General features: G+C 41.1%; 1 protein-coding gene across 10 annotated transcripts in view; it reads left to right on the forward strand.

The window, feature by feature from the left end:
* Window positions 1-606: 606 nt before the first annotated feature.
* The window catches only part of herc2 (HECT and RLD domain containing E3 ubiquitin protein ligase 2), a 78,227-nt gene continuing 55,462 nt past the window's right edge, over window positions 607-23,371 (forward strand). For 7 of the 10 annotated variants that reach the window (XM_069179112.1, XM_069179119.1, XM_069179118.1 and 4 more), the window contains exons 1-15: window positions 607-707; window positions 1,564-1,674; window positions 8,173-8,266; window positions 9,601-9,732; window positions 15,065-15,287; window positions 15,777-15,877; window positions 17,326-17,467; window positions 17,927-18,037; window positions 18,480-18,651; window positions 18,909-19,082; window positions 20,552-20,569; window positions 21,446-21,634; window positions 21,773-21,924; window positions 22,415-22,572; window positions 22,906-23,019. In XM_069179112.1, the coding sequence (XP_069035213.1) occupies window positions 1,603-1,674; window positions 8,173-8,266; window positions 9,601-9,732; window positions 15,065-15,287; window positions 15,777-15,877; window positions 17,326-17,467; window positions 17,927-18,037; window positions 18,480-18,651; window positions 18,909-19,082; window positions 20,552-20,569; window positions 21,446-21,634; window positions 21,773-21,924; window positions 22,415-22,572; window positions 22,906-23,019 (1,852 nt within the window). In that variant the 5' untranslated portion in view covers window positions 607-707; window positions 1,564-1,602. Of the gene's footprint in view, window positions 708-1,563; window positions 1,675-7,133; window positions 7,293-8,172; window positions 8,267-9,600; window positions 9,733-15,064; window positions 15,288-15,776; window positions 15,878-17,325; window positions 17,468-17,926; window positions 18,038-18,479; window positions 18,652-18,908; window positions 19,083-20,551; window positions 20,570-21,445; window positions 21,635-21,772; window positions 21,925-22,414; window positions 22,573-22,905; window positions 23,020-23,371 lie in introns of those variants that run through there. The other 3 variants (XM_069179117.1, XM_069179122.1, XM_069179120.1) reach the window with 2 other exon arrangements.

Here is a 23,371-nt window from a genome sequence, read left to right on the forward strand (position 1 = left end):
ACAGAATTGAAGGAAGGTAAATGCTTATTATACGCTCCTTAAGCAAGAAATCTTTTATTGGGCGAGTCCGAGGATTAGCACTCTGGATCTTAAAGTCGTTGTTGTAAATTGTATCAACACTGCGTGCGTCTCTGCAGCAGGTGACAGTAAGGTGAAAAAATAAAGCAATGATACATGCATCATTTAATGTCCTAGCAATTTTCGATGTACCCGTTCTGTCCTATAAGAGATAAAGCTTAAATACAGAAAACGTGTTTACGAATTGGGGATGACCTCTTAAGCTTTATTCATATTTTCTCAATAACGTGCACAAGTATGACAATTGCACAGATAATTTACAATAGCATGTTGCTAGTGTCTAGGTTGCCCTTATTAAAACGTTTAAAAATTATGGACACTGTTTTATTAAACCTGAACATTTCAAGCCCAGCTATTAATAGCAGCAGAACAACAACAACAACAAAAAAAATGATGTAATGCCCTCTGTCCCTTTAAATTTAGGCTCGCACCCTTTGATGAGTCTACCAACCTTTATCAAGGCTCACACGATACCTCCCCCTTTACCCGTTGTGTCTTCACCCATTGGCTTCGTTTCCTAAACCTCGTTGGCGTACGCGCATGTCAATCATGGTCCAACATGGATGGGATTAGAATGCAGTAGGGCTGGTAACGGGGGAGTCGGTGATTAAATAAGTCAAATTAAACAGGTAAGGTTAGCAGCGTTTTATATGATGGACGATCTGCTCTTGGGGCGTTATTCCAGCGAAAGCAAGAGCGGTAATGTCGGGGGGCACTCGGGATTTTGGGTAGCGTCGCCCCATCCTTTCCGCGTATGTCGGGGACTGTCTACACTTGATGCAGCACCAACATCAACAGCCTGAAACCAGCCGGGAGTAGTCAGGACAGTCAGTGACATTGCTAAAATAATGTAATGATAAATGTGTAGCTGTAGACCACAGCCCTAGTGGCTCGCTGGCGTTTCCTTTAAAGGCCCAGACCTCGCACTTAACCTGTTCAACGATGGTGTCCCCATGTAACTAAGCTACTTGAAATGAAAGTACATTCTGGACAGCCTCGGCGTCTGTAATGCTGTCTTGTTAATAAGGTGTCGGCGTAAGCGACATTTTATGTTGCCAGGTACAAATGCTCTCGCTAGTAATAATATAACTAAAAAGAACCAAGATATGTGAAAGCTTTTAGCGTGTTTGGATTTTAGACATGCACGATGTAAAAAAAAAAATGCAAGTGTCTCTGCATTGCCTGGATGCAATCACCTGCGCGTTTCGAAACTTTAATTTCTTTCCCTACTGGAGGCACACGGAGCACAAATATGTAGAGCCTGGACAGGTGAAAACCTTATTTTTGAGGCCCTTAAGGTGCAGTATAAACCCAAGGGTAGCAAATTAAATTTCTTATAATACATGTAGTACGTATATAGTGTAGTGAGTGTTATTGCAAGGTTTTGCTTTCGGAAAGATAAACTAATATCGTCAACTTGTGTCAGTGAAGCTAGAACGGTACGCGTAATAAGATTTGTGTGGTACAATTTCTCTGTGGTTATAGGATCGGCTGCTAGAGCAGCCAGGGGAGACGAGGGAAAAGATGCCTTCTCCGTCTTTCTCCCTGAATGCCCAGTCAAGGTTTGATTCCAAATGGCTGAAGACAGACTTGCAGGTAAGCGGGTTTTACAAGATATTTTGTTTCCTCCCCTACAGTGTGATAAAGGTGTCACAACGATTATTGGCATCGACGATTGCAAGCTTTTTACGCGTTGTGTTTATTTTCTGGGTGAAAGAGGAAGTTTTAAAATCAACCTTTTTGCTGCCCTTTAGAGTTAGTCTTCAGCTTGATTGTTAAGCACCTCGACGTTGTTTAGCTTTGAGAAACTTCATCATACAAGGTGGTTCAAACTACTGAACATGTTAGCACGTATAGGGAAAAATCAATATTCTTGCCCATTAATCATTTCTTAAGTTCATGTCACGGTCTGGACCGTTGCTTCACACAGGTAGGAATTCTCTCTCTTCATTGATGACCTCTCTGTTGTTTCTTTGTACTTGGACCTGAGTATTGGAAAAACCTGCCACAATAGAAATTATTCTTCCAAGGTGGTGAGAGTAAAAAAATTTAGCTGCAATATTTCATACACTCCATTATTTGTACTGTTTTATTCTGGATTGCCAGAATAAAACAGTAGAAATAATAGGGCAATGTTTGGTGCTGTTTAGGTGCAAATGTTTTATTGTGGTAGTAAGATTTCAGCAAGAAGGAACTGGCAATTTTCTTATCTTTATGGCCACAGTTGTTCCTAAAGCACCTTGTAACTCAGATGAGGCTCAGTATGTTTCTGAAGGATAGCTTTGTGTCTGCTGATGAGAGACAGGAACGTGACAATACCAAGTACTACTCTATTAATGGCATGTTCTTTCAATTTCAGAGGTTTGTGTGGATAATCTGCTAGTGCTGGCTGTTTACTTCTGAAATTCTGTTGTGCAGGGAAGATCCTCACTGTGAGTCCATGATTGAGTGAGGAACGGAAAGTTGTTGTGTCTCTTGGCAGGTGACTGGCTCATCCCCTGAGTTAGGAACCCTGTGCTCACTTCTCCTGGGTTCAGTAGCTTAGCAACGTCCTCAGAGCCTCACTGTTCCATGTTTTGGGTGGTTATTTTATAGTTACATACCCTCCTTTAAAGGTATCATTGTGTCTCAATTTGATTCTTGTTTGAGATGTTTATTTTATTCTTAATCATTATTTAAAATATGACCTTTCTTATTCATAAACATGCAACCACAAACACAATTAACAGTTGGGAATTTGCAGGACTGAATTGGAGTTAAACAGGCAGAGGGGTCAGTGATCAACGTCACCTGTACATTCAGCTAGAGGAATTGGTGAGAAAAAGAGCCGAGGGGCTGAGATGTTAAGAAGCAGCTTGCCTTGTTTCAGAATTTACCAGTATTGTTTTTAACTCAAAGTTTAAAGGAGCTTCACATGGCAAAAAGTATAAACTCAGAATATTTGTCAAGTAAAGACAAATAATAGGGTATTCCATACTTTCACTTAGGTTATAACTGGGAAACAAAATTTAAATAAGGTTGTGAAAAAAGGTCTGATTGGAGATTTGCCCCATATTTCCAATTCTTTGGTATTTTTGTGGATTCTTTGTCCTTTGTTCCCCTTGCTTTATGTCCCTGCAACTTTGGTGTCTGTCCTTTACTCCTTCACACTGAAGTTGTGAACCCTCAACAGCAGAGACATTTCTTAAGTGTAGAATTAACCCCTTAAAATAGCTAATATCTGAATTTTACCAAAAAAAAAAGCTCTTGTCAACTTTCAACTCGGAAAGGGAGAATAAAATAAAATGTTCTGCCATGCAGCTTCTTGTCTGTTTTGGTGTCTGTTGCCTAGTTCCTTCTAAAGTGTGCTAAAGCAGGCCTGTTTCATGCTCTGGCAGGCAGCATGCAAGCCAGTGTTTTGACTGTTACTGTCAATGGCCAAGGAATACAGTAGACAGATGTTTACCTACTGTACTTTCAGCAAGCATTTTCAATTCCTTGTCTTAAGGCATCATCCTCAGGTCTTGTGCATCATGAGATAAAGGCCTGTGTAGATGTAGGCCTTTTGATACAAGGTTTTCTGTTACCGTTCACTTTCTCCCTTTTGTAAGAGGATGAGTGATCCGTGTCAGTGAAAAGTAAGTGTGAGAGAGCAACTATGTTGTGGTGGCAAATACGAACATTACATGATGTAACTGGGAAGTTTGGACGACCAGATCTGCAACCCTCTGACTTCCACAGGTCAGAGATGTAACATGGTTCCTAGGCCCATCCACATAATTTAATCGTAATCAGATTTAGAAATTTCACTACAGTATGAAACTAAAAAGGCTTTTGATTTTCTTGATGTGTACTGTAAAATGTCATCTATGGGTACTGTTTTTTAAAAGACATGTAACCACCCATCTAGCATTTACCAGTGGAACAGCTGTACTCTGCCTTAGCAAGGTGATTGAGATTTCTCCTTAACTGCCTTACTAAACTTTTAACAAATGATTTCTGCTGATAGCATCTGCAGCTGAAGTTCAAATAATAAATGAAGAGACCATTTCCTTTCTTAATGGTTATGGAGATCCCCTTTTAGTTCTACCGGCTTTTTACGCAGAGTGCTTTTATGCATATTTAATTGGACGTTCTGTTTATTGAAAATGTTGCACATGGTTTCATATTGCTTCACAGTTGTTTGAATAATTCAGTACTTTCTGGTCTATTTTTAAATTGATTATGTCCTGAAACAGAAGAAAAACTGCAAGCCTTGCGGTTTTAGGTGTTTATTTTGTTGTGCTTTTGATGGATAACTAAGCAGAGTCATACTGAGCATGAATAAAAAGGATATTGAATAATTAATGGGCAATTCGTGAAAGGTGTTCTTCATTGAGGAAAATATTTTGTGTTTGAAATAACCAGCACTGGAATTTGCTTTAGGGTTTAATCTTTAACATAATCTCTCATCACCTTTATCAGGTATTTCTCATTGCTGTTTCTACAACACTCTACAGTGACACAGCTGTGGACAGTAGGTTTATCATATTGGGATATCATTTTTATTTTAACATCACTTATTTGAATTGACGTCACATACTATATATTGTGTAATATGATACTAGTAAGTGTTTAAATGTCATTTTAAACCTTTTGGTTTCAGGCAAATGTTGATCTGTAGTTTTGGGGGAAGTCTGACATTTATAGCATATGATAAAACTAGGCCTTCTGGAATACCAAATATGGGATCTAGATGCTGTATTGTGGTTTACAAGGTCTAAGGCTATGAATACTTGAAGCTCATTACTGTGGAGACAAGATATAGTACTCGGAATGTTTAGAAAAATAAGAAGGCATCCAGATGACATTTGTAATTTGCACACCTGCTTTTTGTGTCTGTTTCAACAAAAGGTTGAATTCCAGCACATCATTTACAGAGTGAATGTGAACAATATGCATTTCCTGATCATTTTGTGCTTGAAGTGCAATTGAGAAAGGGAAATACCTAATCCATGAATCTATCCAGTTGTAGACCTACAGTATCTTTTCACAATTTTAATTTTATTATTATTATTATTATTATATAGATGTAAAGTAAAAGATATATGCTGTTGGGTTCCTTTAATTCACAAAGAGGAGATCCTTCTAAATTCAGGCTTGCCAGAAGAAGGCGCTTACATTATTGGACTTTCAGTGTTCTTGACTCTTGCTGATACTTGAAATAAATTAGATACTCATGGGTCTTGTTATAATGCCAGCCTTTCTTTTCCTAAACACTGCTAAAAGTTCATAGCCCCAGTCAGCTGCTCGCTGTATTGCTCTGCAGAATATCCCATGCATGTTTGCTTTGAAAGATATTTGACACAGTCTTGCACAAGGATTAGGATGTGTACTTGTAGCCAGAATTAGAATGGCTTCAATGGTTTCTAATGAAAGACGCGTCTCACAGCACTGCTCTGAAGTGTAGGGTGTGTTTAGTGTCGCATTTAATTTATTTCACCATCTGAAACAGAGATCATGGGAATAAAATATCAGATGGATTTGAAACTTGCTGTGATGATAGTTGTTTGGTTATTGTTTTTTAGTAAAATTACTGAGATCTGATTAATAAGCTGTATCCCATGGACCATTATTTTGATTTGAATCTACAAATGCAATAAGCTTTCAGTAGATTGGGTGGCTGATAGAACATTTATAATCCACATTTGAAGCTAGTAAATTATTTTTTCTCTTTTGAAGTTTGTTGAGAATTAAAAAAGCTCTTCAATATTGGAAGCTGTGGACAATCAGACTATTCATTCATTGGCTTTACATACCATTACTGTTTATTAAACGAGCGTCGTTGTTCATAATTGCACATAAACATGAATATTTTGAATGTTACTTGCAGTGCTTGCTGGGATGGACCCTGCATTGGAGGAAGAGGTTGGGAAATAGATAGACTTAGCTGTGTTAGTACTAGACTTCTAAAATGTGTACCCAAGACCTGAACATCTTTAGCTAACTGAGAAAAGATTTTGCTCAATAAGACTGTTTTTTTTTCTCGGTTTTCTGGGCTCTTTCCTGACATTTGTGAAAACAAAAGGCTGTTGAAGAGCAAAGTTGTGTGTGTCTGGGAGACTGTGTGCAGGGAAGCTGGGTGTTCTGTGATCTTTTGATGTCTGTAGACCTTCAAGATCATTAATTCATGATTTTGGAATTGCTTGTAGCAGTGCTATGATTAGAAATGGGATAGTAAAACACCATTGTTTCAATCAGGTTGTACAGAACCCTGTTAGTAAAGATGAATTCTAAAATGGCAGCCTCTGGTTAGTTTCTGTTTGGCATAGTTTGGGGGGGAGCTGTTCTGATTTATTGAAATATATTCAGAACTGGCCCATTTTCTTAGCAATTTTGAACTGGGTTATGATTAAATGTTAAATAAAAAATAATTACCATTTAAGAAGATTAAATGAATGTCCAGGCATACATTAGGGAAAATGTATTTTTTTTAATGGTTTCAAAATGTGAGTAGTTCTTTCTTTTCTTTTGACGAAGTATAGGGCTGTTCTTGTAAGTTTTAAACCTGTTACCTCTGAAGGGTGCGACAGCCTGTTCTGCTGCACATGAGTTCTAATAATGTAGCTGCATGAGATTTGCTGGGGGGCTTGTCACAGGTTTCTCCTGTCCTCCTGTGACCCTGATGGACAGCTAAAAGGAGGCAGAGTGGAGACTTGCCACTTCACCGATTCTTCAGCGTTCCACTTGCTGCTTTAAGACTCGCTGTCAGACGTTTTTTTGGGAATTTCATGTGACCCCCCCCCACCCCTACTGCATCTGGGTCACTTTTATAGTACAGTCTCTCTCTCTGTCCTTGAGTTGAAAGCTGCTTTTTAGGTAGTGCTGAGGAAGCAAGACGTTCAGTTTATTTGTCATATGCACAAGTGCAATTAAATGCTTATTTGCATGTATGCTCTAATACAAACATGAAAGGAATCACCAAAAACATAAACACTGAACAGCAGCAGCAGCAACAAGTTAAATATAGAGCTTAAAAAAAAAAGGTCAGACAAGCAGTGCGAGAAAAAAAATCAGTGTGAGCTAGAGGCAGAGTTCGGTAATCTGACAATTTGTGGGAAGAAGCTCTCTGAATCTGGAAGTTCGTGCCTTTATGAGATGTAGAATCCCTTCTGAGAATTGAAGATCTGGCTGCAGAGTCTAGGCTGCTTGTCATAGCAGTGGGCAGCACCAGGAAGGGCTGTGTAATGTATAATGTGTGTGCATGGTTTGTGCCTTTGTGTGACACTGTACCTTTCAGTTTACTAATAAAACTTGCAGGTAGAATAGAAGTATGATGTTCTTATGAAAATGAGTACTTCACTATTTGGTAGATGAATATGTACTTACTGTTCAATACTGTGAAAATCCCTGTGAAGACAGGCTTGAAGAACGCTGGTCTAAAGCTGCCTTGAACTGGGGCTGTAACAGTGATAGGAATTTAGGGCAGGCAGTCCTCTTATCTTTCAGTACATGTTGTGAAGGCATGTCTGTTGAGGCATAACTCCAAATGTTTGCAAAACAAAATTAATTGGATGTCTCACTCTCTCCCATCCCTGTCCTAAGCTAACTTTTGATTCAGTTTCAAAACTTCCTGGATCCAGTTTACTTGGTGACCTTTTTTATGTAAGTGAAGGACAGACTGAAAAGTGTTTGCTGATAAGCGTCTAGACCAAAGACTCTTCTTGATGCTGTTAAGCCTGACTTTGAATATGATCTGTTGTGGACACTTGGCAGCTGTTTCAAGTACAGTATATTACACCTTTATACAATGTGGAGTAATAAGTATTTGCAGTTTCTTATCGAAATATTTATGAATTTGACTTTTGAATTCCTCTAAGCGCCGTGTTCTTAGAAATAAATCACTAGCTTCCTCAGTAAGAGATTTGTAAGTTCCATTAAGGCGAAATCACCTTGTACACCCTATTGCTTGCCTGTTTCTTAAAAACTTCTCTCCACCAGCTGCATGACTTATTGTTGGCAAAATTAAACGTAGCAGTAATTGTTTCCAGTGTTTTGCTTTAAGTGTAACACGTTTATTGACACTTTTTAAATGGTAAATGTGGGGAAAAAATATGAATGCCTTTTCTTTTGCAGCGTATATTTTCTCCAGATGGGTTATGTGAGTTATGGAACGAGTTGGTAAAAGATGAAGAAATTACTTGCAATGGGGAAGAATCTGCACAGCCAGGTGAGGCTTTCACTAATTCTTACTAGTGATGACAAAGGGTATTTGCTCTTGATGTCAGTGCTTACTGTATTGGCCCATTACAAATAGTGTTTAAGGATGTGTTTTAGAAACTACAGTATGCGGATACATCTCACCTCACCCTAAGGTGGCTTACTTGTAGACTTTTTTTTTACATGCACAATCCTCTAAAGATTCAGTGCAGATCAAAATAATCTTTATTCAGGAACGACGAAGTGATTAGAAATGTAAAAGAAAATGGAAGATGTGTTGATATCCGACTGTCGGTATGTTGGCACCGGATACAATGAGGACCAGTTTTTACTACAAAACATTTATGAATGAGGTGAGGCCATGCAGCCCATTGTGGGCATTTGGCTGGTAGTAGTTTAATGATTCAGGAATTCTATCTCCTAATGCAGTGGTTCTCAATCTTTCAAACACAATGCCCCACTTTCTGTTAACCCAGAACTACAGGACCCACCTTAGCGTGTGGGCTAATAATTATGAGCATGTTTTTTTTTGCAAATGATTGAATTTCAGCTGCTGTTTGTGAATGTGATCTTACATCCATGAAAAATATTTCTTTAATTTAAAAAAAACGTAAAGACACGTTGAAGGTAATCCAAATTCATGTTGGTATCTTCATGAAAGGTTTACTCAATGGTTTTTATTATCAAACTGCTGTGAATGCATCGAGAGTTGTCTATGGGGAATTTGCTAGCTAAACTTTTGTTTTTAAAGAATTTGCTGGTTTGCCGCACATACATGTCAGTGACTAAAACACTGAATATCGGGAGAAGCATGATTATAAGGCGAATGCTCGTTTATACTTCTAAATTGCTGTAACAAACATGGCCGTGTGGTTGGAAAAATTTGGTACGCATCTCGAAATCGGCTGTGTATAAAAAGCTCTCTCACCCCCATTGGATCCTCGTATGCCCCTCTAGGGGGCTGTGACCCACCAGTTGAGAACCCCTGTTCTGAAGCATCCCACAGAGTCGGCTTCACCAGCTGAATCCCAACCTGACCACCTACTGGGAAGAGGAAGGGTCCTGTCTGAAATTTTTGTTGAGTTCACATTTATGCGTGTGCACTACCATAAAGACCTGGGTAAAGAATGTGGATTGGCTACGCATATTCAGTCATATTGAGGGTGGTTGGGGCTTAGTCGATAAAGCAGTTTTGTTAGCTCACATGAGAATGTGGAAATGGCCGTATATCATCTAGGAAACTCGCAGTACATCCTAGTGTTTATCCCCACGAAGAGTTGGCTTGTACTGTGTTAAGGTATGTGCCTGGCACACGGTAACCTGGATTGGTTTTATCCCTCCCAGAAGACAGCGTGGATTGTGTTGGAAGCCAGAAGAAGGATGAGTCTAATGACAAGGAGAAGAAAGAGGAAGAAGAAGCGTCAACGTCTGTCCATCACTCCATCATTGAGACATGGGACTGGGGCCGACAGCCAGGTAGGCCACGCACGGCACTTGTATGGCACAACCCGGCCTCCATAATTGTTGAAGCGAAGGATTGTTATTGCTAAAAGCTGCTGCCGTGTTGGATCAACTTAGTTTTGCGACTATCTTAGTTCACCAGCCATTGCTTTCTGCCTATGCTCCTGTAAGACCATAACTGTAATTGCAAATGAAAGAAGGCCATTTGACCCATCTGGCTTAGCTACTAGTAGCTAATTGATCTGAGGATCTTTTACAGCCTTCTTAAAAGGAAACAGGGATGGTTTGTTGCTTGTTCCAGACTCCCACTGCTTTTTGCAGAATCAAAGTTTCCATCTGGTTTTTCTTGCTTGTTTTTTGTTGATTCTAAAGAGGCCGTTAATGTTGCATTTGTTTGGTTTGGTGATTTTGAATAGTTGAATCAAGCCCCTTTGTATTCCTCTCTGTTCAAGACTAAAAAGGTTAACTTCTTTTAGTCTATGTAGAAAACATCACTGAGCCTGCGAACGGACCAGTTACATTTGCCTTTTTAATTGCTTCTTCACATTGTCTAGGTTTTAGATTTTTAGAAGAATCTTTTTCAGACGTGGCGTTTCCCATTTTATACTTCGTTTTTTCTACTTGCACATAACACTTGTTCTTGTCTACATTTAATGTAAACTGCCTGGTGTCTGCCAGTGTTGCATTATGTCTAAATAATTCAGATTTTTTGAATGTATTTGTTATGGTTGGCCACTCATCATCTTTTTGTATCACTTGCAAACATGACATTATGCGATTAGAAAGAGGCATTACAAATCCTTTTGGTTCTCTGCTAATGACATCATGAAAGCAAAATTTCCTGCAGCCAGTTGCTTGCAGATTTGTCTGAATAGTTTTCATCGAATGTTGATATCACATAGTTATGTCATGTCTTATTTTCCAGATGTAATTCTTTGTTAATTTACCAGGTTTTCTTTAGTTGTATTCATTTTCCATTTAAAAGAACTGAAGTATTTTTTAAAGTTTTATTTATATATTGATTTTTTTTTCCTTCAGGTAGCTGGAATAAATAGCGATACTTTATTAAGAGATTGGATTATATACTGTTTCCCCCTTCCATTCTTCTATTATAAGTATATTCTTAGTATAGTTAAGTTCTGTATGAAGTCCTTTAAAATAAAACAAATCAGTGTCTTATGATCCACTGGAAGTGCACAGAATACATTTCTTCCTAAGTCTTAGATATGTGCAGCCTCTAAATTCTGGTCTGTCTTGCCATGTTTGCTTTATCTTTGACTGTAAGTCAGTTGGTCCAGTTCTGTGGCTGTCCTGGACCATGGTTGCAGTCTCCTGTCTTAGACCAGATACATATTCTTTGTACATATACTGTAATGGAGACTAAGCCTTAATGTGTACCAGCTATTTACTTGCCCTCTAGAATCAGATAATGGGTTCCACCAGGTGGCGCAGTACTTAGCTGTTGGAAGAGCAGGATTTCCATGTTGATTGTGCAGAATGCTGCAGTAGATTTATTTCTTGCGTATTTCACCAGCTGGGCCGTTAAACAAAATGACCCAGATTCGTTTTGCACGCTGCTGTGATCAGACTCATATATTGGGGCAATGACTAGCTGTGTGAAAGGAAACCGTGTTTTTTGTGCATTTTTAGAATCCGGTGGCTGAACCGTTTCTAATTTAGCTGAGAATGGAAGTCCATGAAACTTTGATAAATGAAGTCATCTTTCTTTGCTGTGGTTTCTTATACATCTTGAGTGTTGCTGATTTAAAAATGGTGAGATCATGCAGTGTTTTAGGAAAGTTTGCTCCAGCTTGGTGTGATAGTTGATCTTCACTTCATGTTGGTGAATCTAGCTAATCGATACCTAATATTAAACGTCAGATTACTTTTGGTTAAATTTCAGCTTCAAATGAAATGTTTTCAACAAAAAGGCATCTTCCAAGATGGTGGATGTGCAAAGCTTCAGGATGCAAGTCTCTGTAGGCTGTGAATGGATGGAGGCTGGTACATCTGTCATGGAAGTCTTAGATATTGTATTTTAGATTGATTAGCTTTGATTTGCACCATGTTTCATCTTGGAATCGGTGTGTTCAGAAAAGGAATTCGAAGCTGCTAAATGCCATTTTATTATCGGAATATTTAATCTAGTTCCTAGATAGATCTTGCTTGTTTGCTCAGGGAATACATTCAGTATTTTTAACTCCTGTTCCAGGAAAATGAAAATCAACTCGACTTGGCCAGAGTGAAATTTTGTCACCTAGTATTTAGATTGCGACAATTAATAGAACAGGCTGTATATATCCATGCGAAGCCCTGGCTAATAATAGCTTGTTGGTTGATTCCGAGTCGATGGATAGAGAAACCTATCCATGTGTTCCAGTAATATTAAGCCACAGGACTGTGTTTACTTACAGAGTAAAAACAAGTTGCAACACATGCGTAATGAGCCAGTGTCAACATTAATACATGGAAATTATGACCTGACACCATGTCTTCGTGATAAGTACTGTAAGGCCTAGTGTGCTTTTGTTGTGTAACGGTGTATTTGCTGTCACACTGCAAAGAATCCTTGATGCTTGTGAAGTTCAAGAAAAAAACTGAAGAGCAAAAAGAGCAAACTTGAAGCTGAGATTTAATAGAACTAGTTACATTTTTCACATCTTTGAGGATCCCTGAAGTTCTAAAAACTATCACTTCTGGTCGTAAAGCTCTGTTTTTAGAAGAGCATTTGTCTTTAACAAAATGACCCCTGTCAGTTATTTCGTGATGCTTTCATAGGTAATGATCAGGTACCGCTTCACAGTAATTATAGCTCAAAAATCTGAACCTAATGTCTAACTGAATGTATAGTATTTTTATTTTGCATGTTGGCTTTTCCTTGTTTATTTTTCCCACACGACGTCGTCACTGGGAAGTGCTCAGTGAGCATGTGACATCAGGACACCTTTTCCTTCTCCAGCTCCTGAACGGATACAGCTGGGCTCTAGAGGATGGAGTTCTGGTATCTTCCTCCTGCGCAGGGTAGCACTGCTGTTTGTGGCCTCTTTGTCCTTTTTATAGAACCAGCACTTCTCACATAATTTCCCCGTATTCTATTTGTCTGCCTCTGATGTTTTGGCCTGATGAGGCTAGCCCTCGTTTATCGGGCACGCGCTGAGGGGGGGCTGTTTTCAGTGGAGGCTACTCTTATAGCCCGTATATGAGGTCTTGCCTGTAAATTTAGGGTGAATTTTATGTGGCACTCCTGATCCCCATGTCTCAAATCCTGGTTAGTGTTGCACGTTATTTCTGCAGGGAGTAAGATGTTTATGGCCAGCAGTTGCACTTGTCACTGCATAAATGGAACCACACCAAGAAAATATCCGTATTTAATGACAATCCGGTGCTGTCTTTGAATATGCTGATCATCCTTTCTCTATTCTACCCTGTGAGTAAAGTTTCTCTTAATGTGTTTGTGTCCCCTGCCACACGTGCCTGCGTGGGGGGAGGTTAGGGATCTGCACAGACTGTCTGCAGGAGCTCTATTTTTATACACCCGCAGTCTGGGCCTTGACTTGACAGGCCTGGGTGCTCGAAATCGGAGGACGTGGTTGTTTTCTGTCTGCAGTGACCAGTTTGTTTACGGCTCGGTCTGGGCGGGGCTGCAGGGTTATCTCGGGAGATAAGGAGCTGTCAGTGCATTTTGCATGGAGACAGGGGAGGCGGTTTGGTATGCACTGCAGCTGAGATGTGCGCCAGTGCAGTTGGCTGGGTTTTACCCACTGTGTGAAATGCATTGCGCTGTGAAAATGCGTCAGCATGCTTGTTTAATGAAACGCCGTTTGAGTTCTGTATCTGCATGTCTTTAGGCCTTTTAACGTTATTGGTTTGTTACAACTCGAGTCTTCACACTGAATCGGTATTTTCTGCCCCACGTTGTCCTGTGTATTTATACTTGACTTGCCCTTTTTGCAGCTCTACAGGAAATGGTTATTCCCGTAGGAAAACAGTTTCCTCTCCAGAATGACCATTTACTGTGTTCCGTAACGGCTTTGTATTTGGGGAAGTTGAGGTGGTGTTCCTTTTTACTTTTTTTTATACACAGCCTAATTTAAGCACTCAAAATTCTCAGGCTTAGAAAATATTGTAGTATTTATATGCGAAAGGCATAAATAAATGAATTTCATATGGATCACTTTTATTATGGATTTTTCTGTATACATGTATTGAATCAAAACAGTTACTGTGTGGTTAGTTTAGTACAGCTTGAATAGAAACAGATTTAATAAAAATGGATACTTCTCTACATTATTTTAATGTACTGTAGTATTTGTAATATTGCTGCAGTATCATACTTTCTGTTTAATAGTCCTGGGTTGGAATTTATTGGCAAAATTGAATATATGGTCCCTTTTTGGAATAAAGGCTCATAGGAACAACTAGCTAGCTGGGTCAGCCTGAGACTGTGTATGGTCACATATTATTTTGGCTATAGTTACAATTCAGAAGGAAAATAATGTTTTCCAGAATTTTTCATTAAGGATGAATGTGTATCTGGTCTTGGATGTCCTTGCTCTACCTCCAGTGTTTCAGAAAATTCAGGATTGTAAAGTGTGGGTGAAGTTGTCTTTAACTTCATTTTGGAGTAGTATAACTTTAAATTGCCCTACCTCCAAAATAAAGGGATAAAATGATCGGTTACATAGGCTCCTTGGCAGTAAGCCATGTTCTTGTTATTAAAATACTTTCTCCAACACTGTCAATGTTTCGCATTTCTTGACACAGTGCAAAGTCATGTAGGCTTCTCCTGTACTTTGTCAAAACCTGGCATACTGACAGCTACTGTTTTCTGGCGTTTCAAAGATCAGGATTGGTCAGAATTTAAAAAAAAGCAGGGCCTTCTCTTGTCTGTGTTAAGTGTTAGAACTGGGGCATTTTCTCGGTGCTCCAGTTTCTTCCCGTTTCCCATGCTGGTTAAGCTCTAGGTTGCCACAACCCTTACCAGGGTTAAGTGCCTTTCTCATAATGGGTGGACAAATTGAATGTGTATGGTATTGATTGTTAAGGAAACAACTATCAGTGCTGTAGAATGAAAGGGATGTTTGCAGTTTGGTTTTGGGATTCTTGTTGACTTTTCCGATGCTTAACATCTTGATCTTTCTTTTTGGTATGACGGGCATTAACTGCTGTGAACCTAATGTTGTACTGGGCGTTTTGTAAGTGAGACCCGGTGTTTTACAGGAGATTCCTGCTAACTAATGTCTTCTGTTGAATCATGCAAGCAGTTGCCCTGCTAAAGGGCTTCAGCAGCCTCGGGCTGTGCCCTGGGCATCTCTTGACGGGTTTCCCGGCTCTCTCTGCCGCGCAGACGAGAGCGAGCTGAAGGAGTGCCTGTTGGTGCTGGTGGATGACCAGCAGAAGCTGGCGGCCGCCACGGCCAAGAGCACGCTGTCCGCGGCGCGGCTGCGGCAGAGGCTGGCCATCCTGGAGCGCTACCTCATCGCGCTGAGCCGGAGCATGCGGGAGGAGAAGTACAAGGCCCGGTGGAAGAGCTCGCCCAGCCCCCCGCTGCCGGCCGCTGACAAGAAAAGGTACACCACCCCCGACCGGCCTCGCTGCTGCGTCCTGCCACTTTACGGCCCTCTGATCTAGTGCTCTTCACGGGATCAGGCTTTCCCCTTCACCCCAAAATCAGAGCCCGTGTTTGTTCCCCCGAAAGGCTCCAGCGTAAGATTAAAAAGTAGTTTTAAGATGTGCACTTGTTGAGAGGCAGCTTTGTGCTTTGGGTCACAAAAATAGTTCATTTTTAATACGATCAGCATTTCATAAAACATGTAGGTTTTTTTAATTATATCCTAGCATTTTTTAATATCCTGTGATTATATATCAAGTCCTTTGTAGAATGTGGTATTTGTGCACTTGATGGACCTTATCTGTAGCCTACTGCTTTGAAAAATAAGAAATGAAATAACTCATTTTTCCTCTTGGGGCAAATTTCTCTGTTTTCTGTGTGTGCGTGTTTGTGTGTGTGTGGGGGTATTAATGAGAGGGGTGCATTCATGTGGTTCCTGTGATCGCAGCTCACGGCCTGCTGGGAAGGGGGTGGAAGGCCTGGCCAGGGTGGGCTCCAGAGCGGCGCTCTCCTTCGCATTCGCATTCCTTCGCAGAGCATGGAGGTCAGGTAGGCTTTCGACTGCACACCGTGCCCCATAATTACAGTGCACAGATATTTCGGGACCCGAGACCTCCTTCATTCCACGTGATAAAACGAGATCAGCATTTCACGAAAAGCAAGGCCTTCACTTTACCAAAGCAAACCTCTGAGGAGTGGCTTTCGTTGGAGCTGACGCGTGGAAATGCGTGCAGCTCTCCCCTGCGCACCTAAGACGTGGTTGAAAGTCAAAATCAAGGGTCAGAGTTATTTTCTAATGCTGCATGTAGTTGAATAAGCTGTAGGCTGAGGTACCAAGCAGAACAGAGACACGTCAGCTCTGCCAGTGGAATTGGCATTGCTGTTCATGAATTGTTTCCAAGATATCAAGGTCAGAGGCTTGTAGAGCTCGGAGTGTTTTGTAATCTACGTAGGTCTTTTTGATTATCCCCTCCATAACACTGCGATCGGTTTTGGGCTGTCTTAGCATTTTCATGCTTTGTCCAAATCTGTTAGTTTTTAGGGTTTTTTAGTGTTCCTGATTGAATTAAAACATTTTCCAGAGATACACTTTACTATTGATCATGCAGGTCATTTATTAACATTTTATTTAAATTCTAGATCTTGTCCTTTCACATGTGCTTGATCTTTTAATGATATGCCTAGTATTTGTATGGGTTCTAATGTACTGTACGCCATCAAAGACATATGCTGTATAATTAAGCACGTAACCTTAATAACCTGTAAACAATATTTACCTTATTGGGGAAAAGCACCAGTGAAAATAATTTACTCATTTATTACTTTAAGTTATGAGGGTTTTAATGCAAGTGTTTTTAGCAGGTATAACAGGTGCACAGCCAGCAAAATTGGACCAGTGCTCCAGCCTAATGATTTATACAGTGTACTGTACACATGCATTTAATAGGTTAGCTACCAACAGGATCAGTTAACTTCTGTTAAACAGGCTAGATGGACTGAATGGCCACCACACACAGTTCTTACAGCCCGGCTTGTAACAGTGTTGATTAAAATTCTCACAATATGGCTTGGAAGAGTGCTGGCAGCTGTCCTCATGGACTGGGTGGGAGGTGGTGTGCTTGGCTCTGTCAGTGTAGTTAGTGTGTTAAAGGCTCCTGCCAAATGTATGTCATGCGGATAAGCTGACTCAGTGGGACTCAATTTCTAACGGATTGGAGAAGAGCATTAAAGATCAAGTTGAAGGGAGAACTGCTTTGGGGAAAAAATGAGTCAACCTTTATTTCATGTTTTCCCTCTACAATCGATCTTAATCATAACCACTGTAATTGAAATTGACTACAGGTCAATTGAACGACTGCAACTACAATTGAATTGAAGCCGCAAGGGGATTTGTTAAATACTGACCCATAAATCCTACCTCCCTCAAGACAACGTTCTTTCCACCATATGCCCACAATCCAGATGGAGCCTGACTTGTCTTGTCTCTTACGGGTCAGGTGAGGATGCTGACCTGTGCAGCGAGCTGCTTCAGGAGTCCCTTGATGCCCTCCGGGCTCTGCCAGAGGCCTCTCTGTTTGATGAGGGAACAGTGTCGTCTGTGTGGCTGGAAGTGGTGGAGAGGGCAACCAAATTCCTGAGGTGGGTGGCTGAACCGAACGTGATGGACCCCATCGTGGCATCCCATCGTTTTCATCTTTGACGACTTGTCGAGCTGTCATTTGTCTTCTAAAAGATGCATTACATGTTTATAACGAAAAGGGCTTTAAGATTCTTTTGGGGGAAAAAAACAATTGATCTAAAACCTGATCTCACTAGGACTTGTTCAGCGTTATAGTGGTGCTTGGTTTTGCAAGCGGCCACAGTCTGTTAACTGTCATCAGTTTAGAGACTGTCGTCAGTATAGGGACTGTAACTGTTAATGTAATCAGTATAGAGAGTCAACAGCATGACAGCATTTTCCCAGGTCATTAGTGCAAGGTGAGTAAAGAAATGACTGACTATGCAGCTATAGAATTTGGAGACTTGCAACTTGCTGCATGTCTTGTTGCATGTTACAATGCATGTCTTTTTTTTAAATTCTTTGCCTGATTTAAGCAGTGATGTCCATGGAAGTCCAAGCGCCAAAGGTCCAGGGAACATTCCGCTGCAGGATCAGCACTTAGCTCTGGCAATCCTGCTGGAGCTGGCAGTGCAGAGGGGCACCCTGAGGTGAGGAGGGCATACGGGCTGGCGGCTTCTTTACGAATGACAACAGTGGAGACGTCACCCTGACCCCTGTCTAGAAAGGAACCGAGAAGAATTTCCACTGCTGGGAGGTGTAACCACTCAAGTGCAAAGCTGTAGTTTTAGATCTAAAACGCTTACAGTTCAGGTTATTTTTTAAAGTCTGTCTATTATAAAGTGTCTCCGCTGGGACTAGTGTCTTGTATTACACAGTATAGTGCGCTTTACAAACCACCTTTCACACTCTGAAAAAATAAAGCTTTTTGAGTGCATTATAGCAGCCATTCTGCGCCACAGGGCCTTATAGTAGCCTACGTATGGAAATCAACAGTTTAATATCCCCATCTCTTCAAATATATATCGTAGTGTAAGAACGCTCAGTTTGCCTCACTATGCTGATCCAAACTCCCTTCCCTCCGTTTTGCAGTCAGCTGTTGTCTGCTGTATTGTTGCTACTGCGTCTGTGGGACAGTGGCACCAGGGAGACGGACAATGAGCGATCAGCTCAGGGCACCAGTGCCCCTCTCCTGCCCCTGCTTCAGCGATTTCAGAACATACACTGCAGCAAAGACCTGCCCAGCACCGAGGAGGAGATGGAGGTTAGTGAAACTCATTGGGAATGATACTTCTTTTAATGTAGAAAACGTAGCCTTGACCCTAGGTGGTTTTTGCACTGGGGTTTGGACTAGCACCTAAAGGCTACTCTAAGTCTAATCTTCTCATCCATCCTATCTTTAGCCATAGTCTTAAACCTTATCCTGTTCACAAAATATTAAATACCACATTTAAAAAACATTTGAGTTTTTTCCAGTATTGAGAGAGTATTGAGCTGAGAATGTTTCTTTGTTTCTTTCAGATTTTGACTGCACCACTGAGCCCCAATGAAAGCTTTCTGCGCTACCTGACTCTGCCGCAGGACAATGACCTTGCCATTGACCTCCGGCAGACAGCGGTGGTGATAATGGCCCACCTGGATCGTCTGGCGGGCCCCTGTAGCCCCCCACAGTGCAGCTCTCCAACCTCCCACAAGGTACAGTACCACCCTTTACCTTCTTGAAAGATAAGAGAAGGGTAATCAAATTAATCTGTCCTTTTCTGCATTGGTTCTCGGTAGGTTTATTTCCCTTATTAATATACCTGTATTGTGTGAGTCTGTTTTTAGTAGCACCTGTGTCTGTTATTTAAGTAAAAGAAGCAGAAGAAACAAAAAACTGTGTCTTGTACTATGACAATAGGCGTCTACTACCAAAGTGATGAAAAACAGTAGATGACTAATTTAAAGGTACTCGCCCCATCATACCTACAAAGTGCTATGGGACCCGTATTCTTAACCTAGGGAGTGATTTACTAGTTTCAACAGTTACCACACTGACCAAGTGTAAATATCTAAGGGTTTAAATATCTAAAAGATCTGTGATGTTTTCTAGTTCGAAATAAGTCCTCTCCAAGTTTCCTTTAACTACGTGAGCTAAGCCATGGACTTAATATGGATATAGTCCAGGACAATATTGACCCACCCTTTAAACTTCGCTAGCTAATCACAGTGGATATTGTTCCATTATGAAGCCGTACTGTAGGCTCCAGATGAAGATTGCCTCTGATTCTCCAGATCACAGTTGTCCTCAAGGTGTACCTGGTGCGTGCTGTAGAAAAGAGCGATGTCACAGTGTGGTTCAGTGAAGTCATGTTTATTTAATGGATTGGCCCTTTTGGAGTGCACGGTGAAACCATGCTTTCGGTATAACAATTTTGTATTTTTCTTCTGTAATCCAAATTGAGCCCTGGCCAAACTTGTGTTACATGTCAAGACAAACAGAACATGTATTTTACCACAGTGGAAAATTGCACACATGATGCAGGAATACTTTTAGGCACCAACCAGATGTGTATTCTAATTTCCAGCTTTCAATGAACAATGCAAGTGAAACTGGCAACAGGCAGCTAGAGTCAATCTAGCAGTCTTATGGTTTTTATTTTTCCGATTTCCTAACGGAAAGAAATTAAACTGTGTTACTTTGATATAATGGAGCACTTTTGGGTGAATGTGACTTTAAGCCCCAGACTGCTCCATCTCACTAAGCAACTGATGAGTTCAGTTTGTGGATGTAGCCACACCCAGAACACCTGTCGATTACACTTGTCTGCACTCCAGTTTAGAAATGGTTGTTCTGAAAGTGCAGGCTTGGTTACGTTTTATTAGAGCAAAACCAGTGATTACATGATGGATATCTCCACCTGTCTGAGGAAGTGAATTCCAGTGTTCAAATGTTACCTCTCATTTGGTGCAAGTGGCATTTATAAACTACAAATGATGAAAACTGTTTAAGATGTGGGATCTTAGGCTTTCATAAGAACTGAATAAAAAAAATCGGTCCTCTGTTATTAAAGTAGCACGCAGCACATTTTCAGTGTCAGGGACATGATTTTTTTCTGAGTAATATCCGTAGAGCTGTGCTATCTTCAGCTCTCTGTTTTTCTCTCCTTGTCTCTGTACTTTAGGACCTTGGAATTCTACAGGTACTCCAAACGCATTCCTTGTGCATGAATGTTCTTTTTTTTACCCTTGTTTGCAAAAAATAAAGTCCTGTTGCTCTTGTGTTTTTGATTTGCTCGGATGCTGTCATTCTGCTTCAGAAAAAAAAAAATTAATCAAGAGCTTTGCTGGATGAGGATGATGTGCTCTAAGAGATTTGAATTAGTTACCATATTGAATACTGTGCTTCCATTCTATTTAGCTTTTTTAAAAGCCTTTGCTCCGAGATTTGTATTGCTGCAATAATGAAAGCAAAATTGGCAGATGATCGTTTTTTATTTATTTTCAATTAATTTAACTTCCTGTCTTTATACAGTGAAAAAAATTAGAGGTCCATCGGTAATGTTTTCCATGACAAATATGCATAACTTGTAAAAGCACAGAGGAACTGTAGATCAAAATCTTTGCATTTCCACAGTATATTTATAGAATTAGCGGACAAATCAATGGACTGAAGTTTTGTGGTGTTCGGGCAGTGGATGATAATGCATTTTAATTTGGTGCTTGCGTGTGTGGAGCTGTGAGAGACCCTGCTGAGTCAAAGGGCCCTTGGTATTTGCAATACTTTGAGACGGGGCAATGTATAGACATAAAACATAAGAACTGTGCCATTATGTAAACGGATATTAAGCAAATGTGTTCGGATATCGAGTAAGTGTATTCACTTCAATCACTGTTGTGTTCTTATACATTATCCAGAGGGGTATTTAATGGGCTGTGAGTGCTGTGCTTTTGATTGTTGATCATGATGGTCTGTTTTCACAGTTCGGTGCATCATTCCAAATTAAGGTCTGCTTCACATAGTTGCAGGAGAGTCCTGTGGCCCCGCAGTCATTGATGCAGTTGTTCGGCTTCTTCAGGGCACTCTGCAGGAGGTGATTGGCTGGGGGATGCTGGGCTGGAAAGCCCACGCGAATGTGAGCGGTCCGGTGCAGTGCAAGAATCTGGCTAACCTTGGAGTCATTCAGATTGTGTGCTCAGAGAAGGGCTTCCTGATCCTGTCAAGGAATGGAGGAGTCTACACCCAGAATTATAAGAGCACCACCCTGGTAAGTTCCCCCCCCCCCCCCCCACCCCGTCGACACAGGCTTGTGTACTTTTGTGTCCTTCTCTGAAGAGAAGTCCAGGCCCCGTGGCTGATCTGAGGCTGCACGGTTCCTGATAATGCCACGGGTGTGTTATTCCAGGCTCCCGTGCTGGTGCAGGGCCTGGCCTCCAGGAAGATTGTGAAGATTGCGGCCCATCCCGATGGGCAGCACTACCTGGCGCTGTCGGCCAATGGGGAGGTTTTCTCTTGGGGCTGCGGGGACGGAGGCCGCCTGGGGCACGGGGACACCACGTATGTATTTACCACACCGCCTGCGGGGATATGAGGGATGTAATTGATTTTCTGTGCTGTCCCTTGGGTAGACTACGGCACTTTAAACGATAAAACACGCAGGAATAGAAACACGTAGCTGCTGGAAATTTACAGCTAGTGTTAAGGGTTGTGGTAATGTTGAGGATTTTGTTTCCACCAGGTTAACAAAAATTGATATTTGTTGTTTTAGCTTTTGGAATGTTTGTTGTAGTGATGCTTATTGAGTTTCAGCCAATGTGTTGCACTACAATTTACCTAAGAATTTCTTACAACACAGTGAGCAAGTTCATTGTAAATATTCTCCACGATGTCTATCGGTGGTTATCTGAAGAAGATGTATTTATTAAGATCTTTTCTATTTTTGCTATTTGTTTGTTTTTGGTACCTGGTCACTGCATGAAAAGAGGCTTTTTTAGTTTGTGTATACTTACATGTCAGATATGTGAAGTGGTTGGCCTCTTGTCCGCAGGTACCTGGAAGAGCCAGCGATGATCTCTGCCTTCACGGGGAAGCAGTCTGGGAAACACGTTGTGCACGTCGCCTGTGGGAGCACGTATAGCGCCGCCATTACTGCAGACGGGGAGCTGTACACCTGGGGCAGAGGAAACTATGGCCGACTTGGACACGGTACCTGGTGCCCTTTATACGGTTTAGTTTATCGGAATAGGTTACGTGACAAAGTCATCTTTTGTATCTAAACAAATTCACTACAGGATTCTTCTGTTCTGAAGGCACCAGGTGAGAGGAGCCTCATCAGCTCTGCTACCTTCATACTTTGTCACTATTATGGGTGTTTGTTTCCGTACAAGTACAGGTATGAAGTTTAACTATGTGAGCCGACGATCTTGTACTCCTCTCTTACCAGCAAGGTAAACATGCTTAAAATGAAAAGGTGGATGGTAGAGGAGCAAGGAAATAAAATAAAACTGCTGTCATTCATTGTTTTTTTTTTTTGCACAGGATCCAGTGAAGATCAGACCACTCCCATGCTTGTCACTGGGCTCAAGGGTCTGAAGGTCATTGATGTGGCCTGTGGAAGTGGGGATGCTCAGACACTGGCAGTTACGGAGAACGGTGAGTGAGGGGCAGATTCCTTTGGATGAGAAATCATGAGCCAGCAGCCCACTAAATCCTTCCTGTCACTTTGGAACCTTTCTTTAGAAGGGAAAAGGAAAAGCCAAAACCTAAGGAGAACTGGGTTTCTTCTTTAAGAGTCGTTGTTGGACCAGTAGGTCGTGCTCTTCTTCTCTCTAGTTCACCTTTTACGAAATTCATGCCTCAGTGTGGTGACTGTGGATGTTGTGTTGGAGGAGATGCCATTCTTTGGATAAAACTCGGATCCAGTCTGCATGGTCTTCAAAGATCTAATGGCACTGTTTGAAAGTTTAGGGATGTAAACCTTGGTGTCCTGGCTAAATTAAACTCG

This window comes from Lepisosteus oculatus, chromosome 15, assembly GCF_040954835.1.
Source record: "Lepisosteus oculatus isolate fLepOcu1 chromosome 15, fLepOcu1.hap2, whole genome shotgun sequence".
Lineage (NCBI taxonomy): Eukaryota > Metazoa > Chordata > Actinopteri > Semionotiformes > Lepisosteidae > Lepisosteus > Lepisosteus oculatus.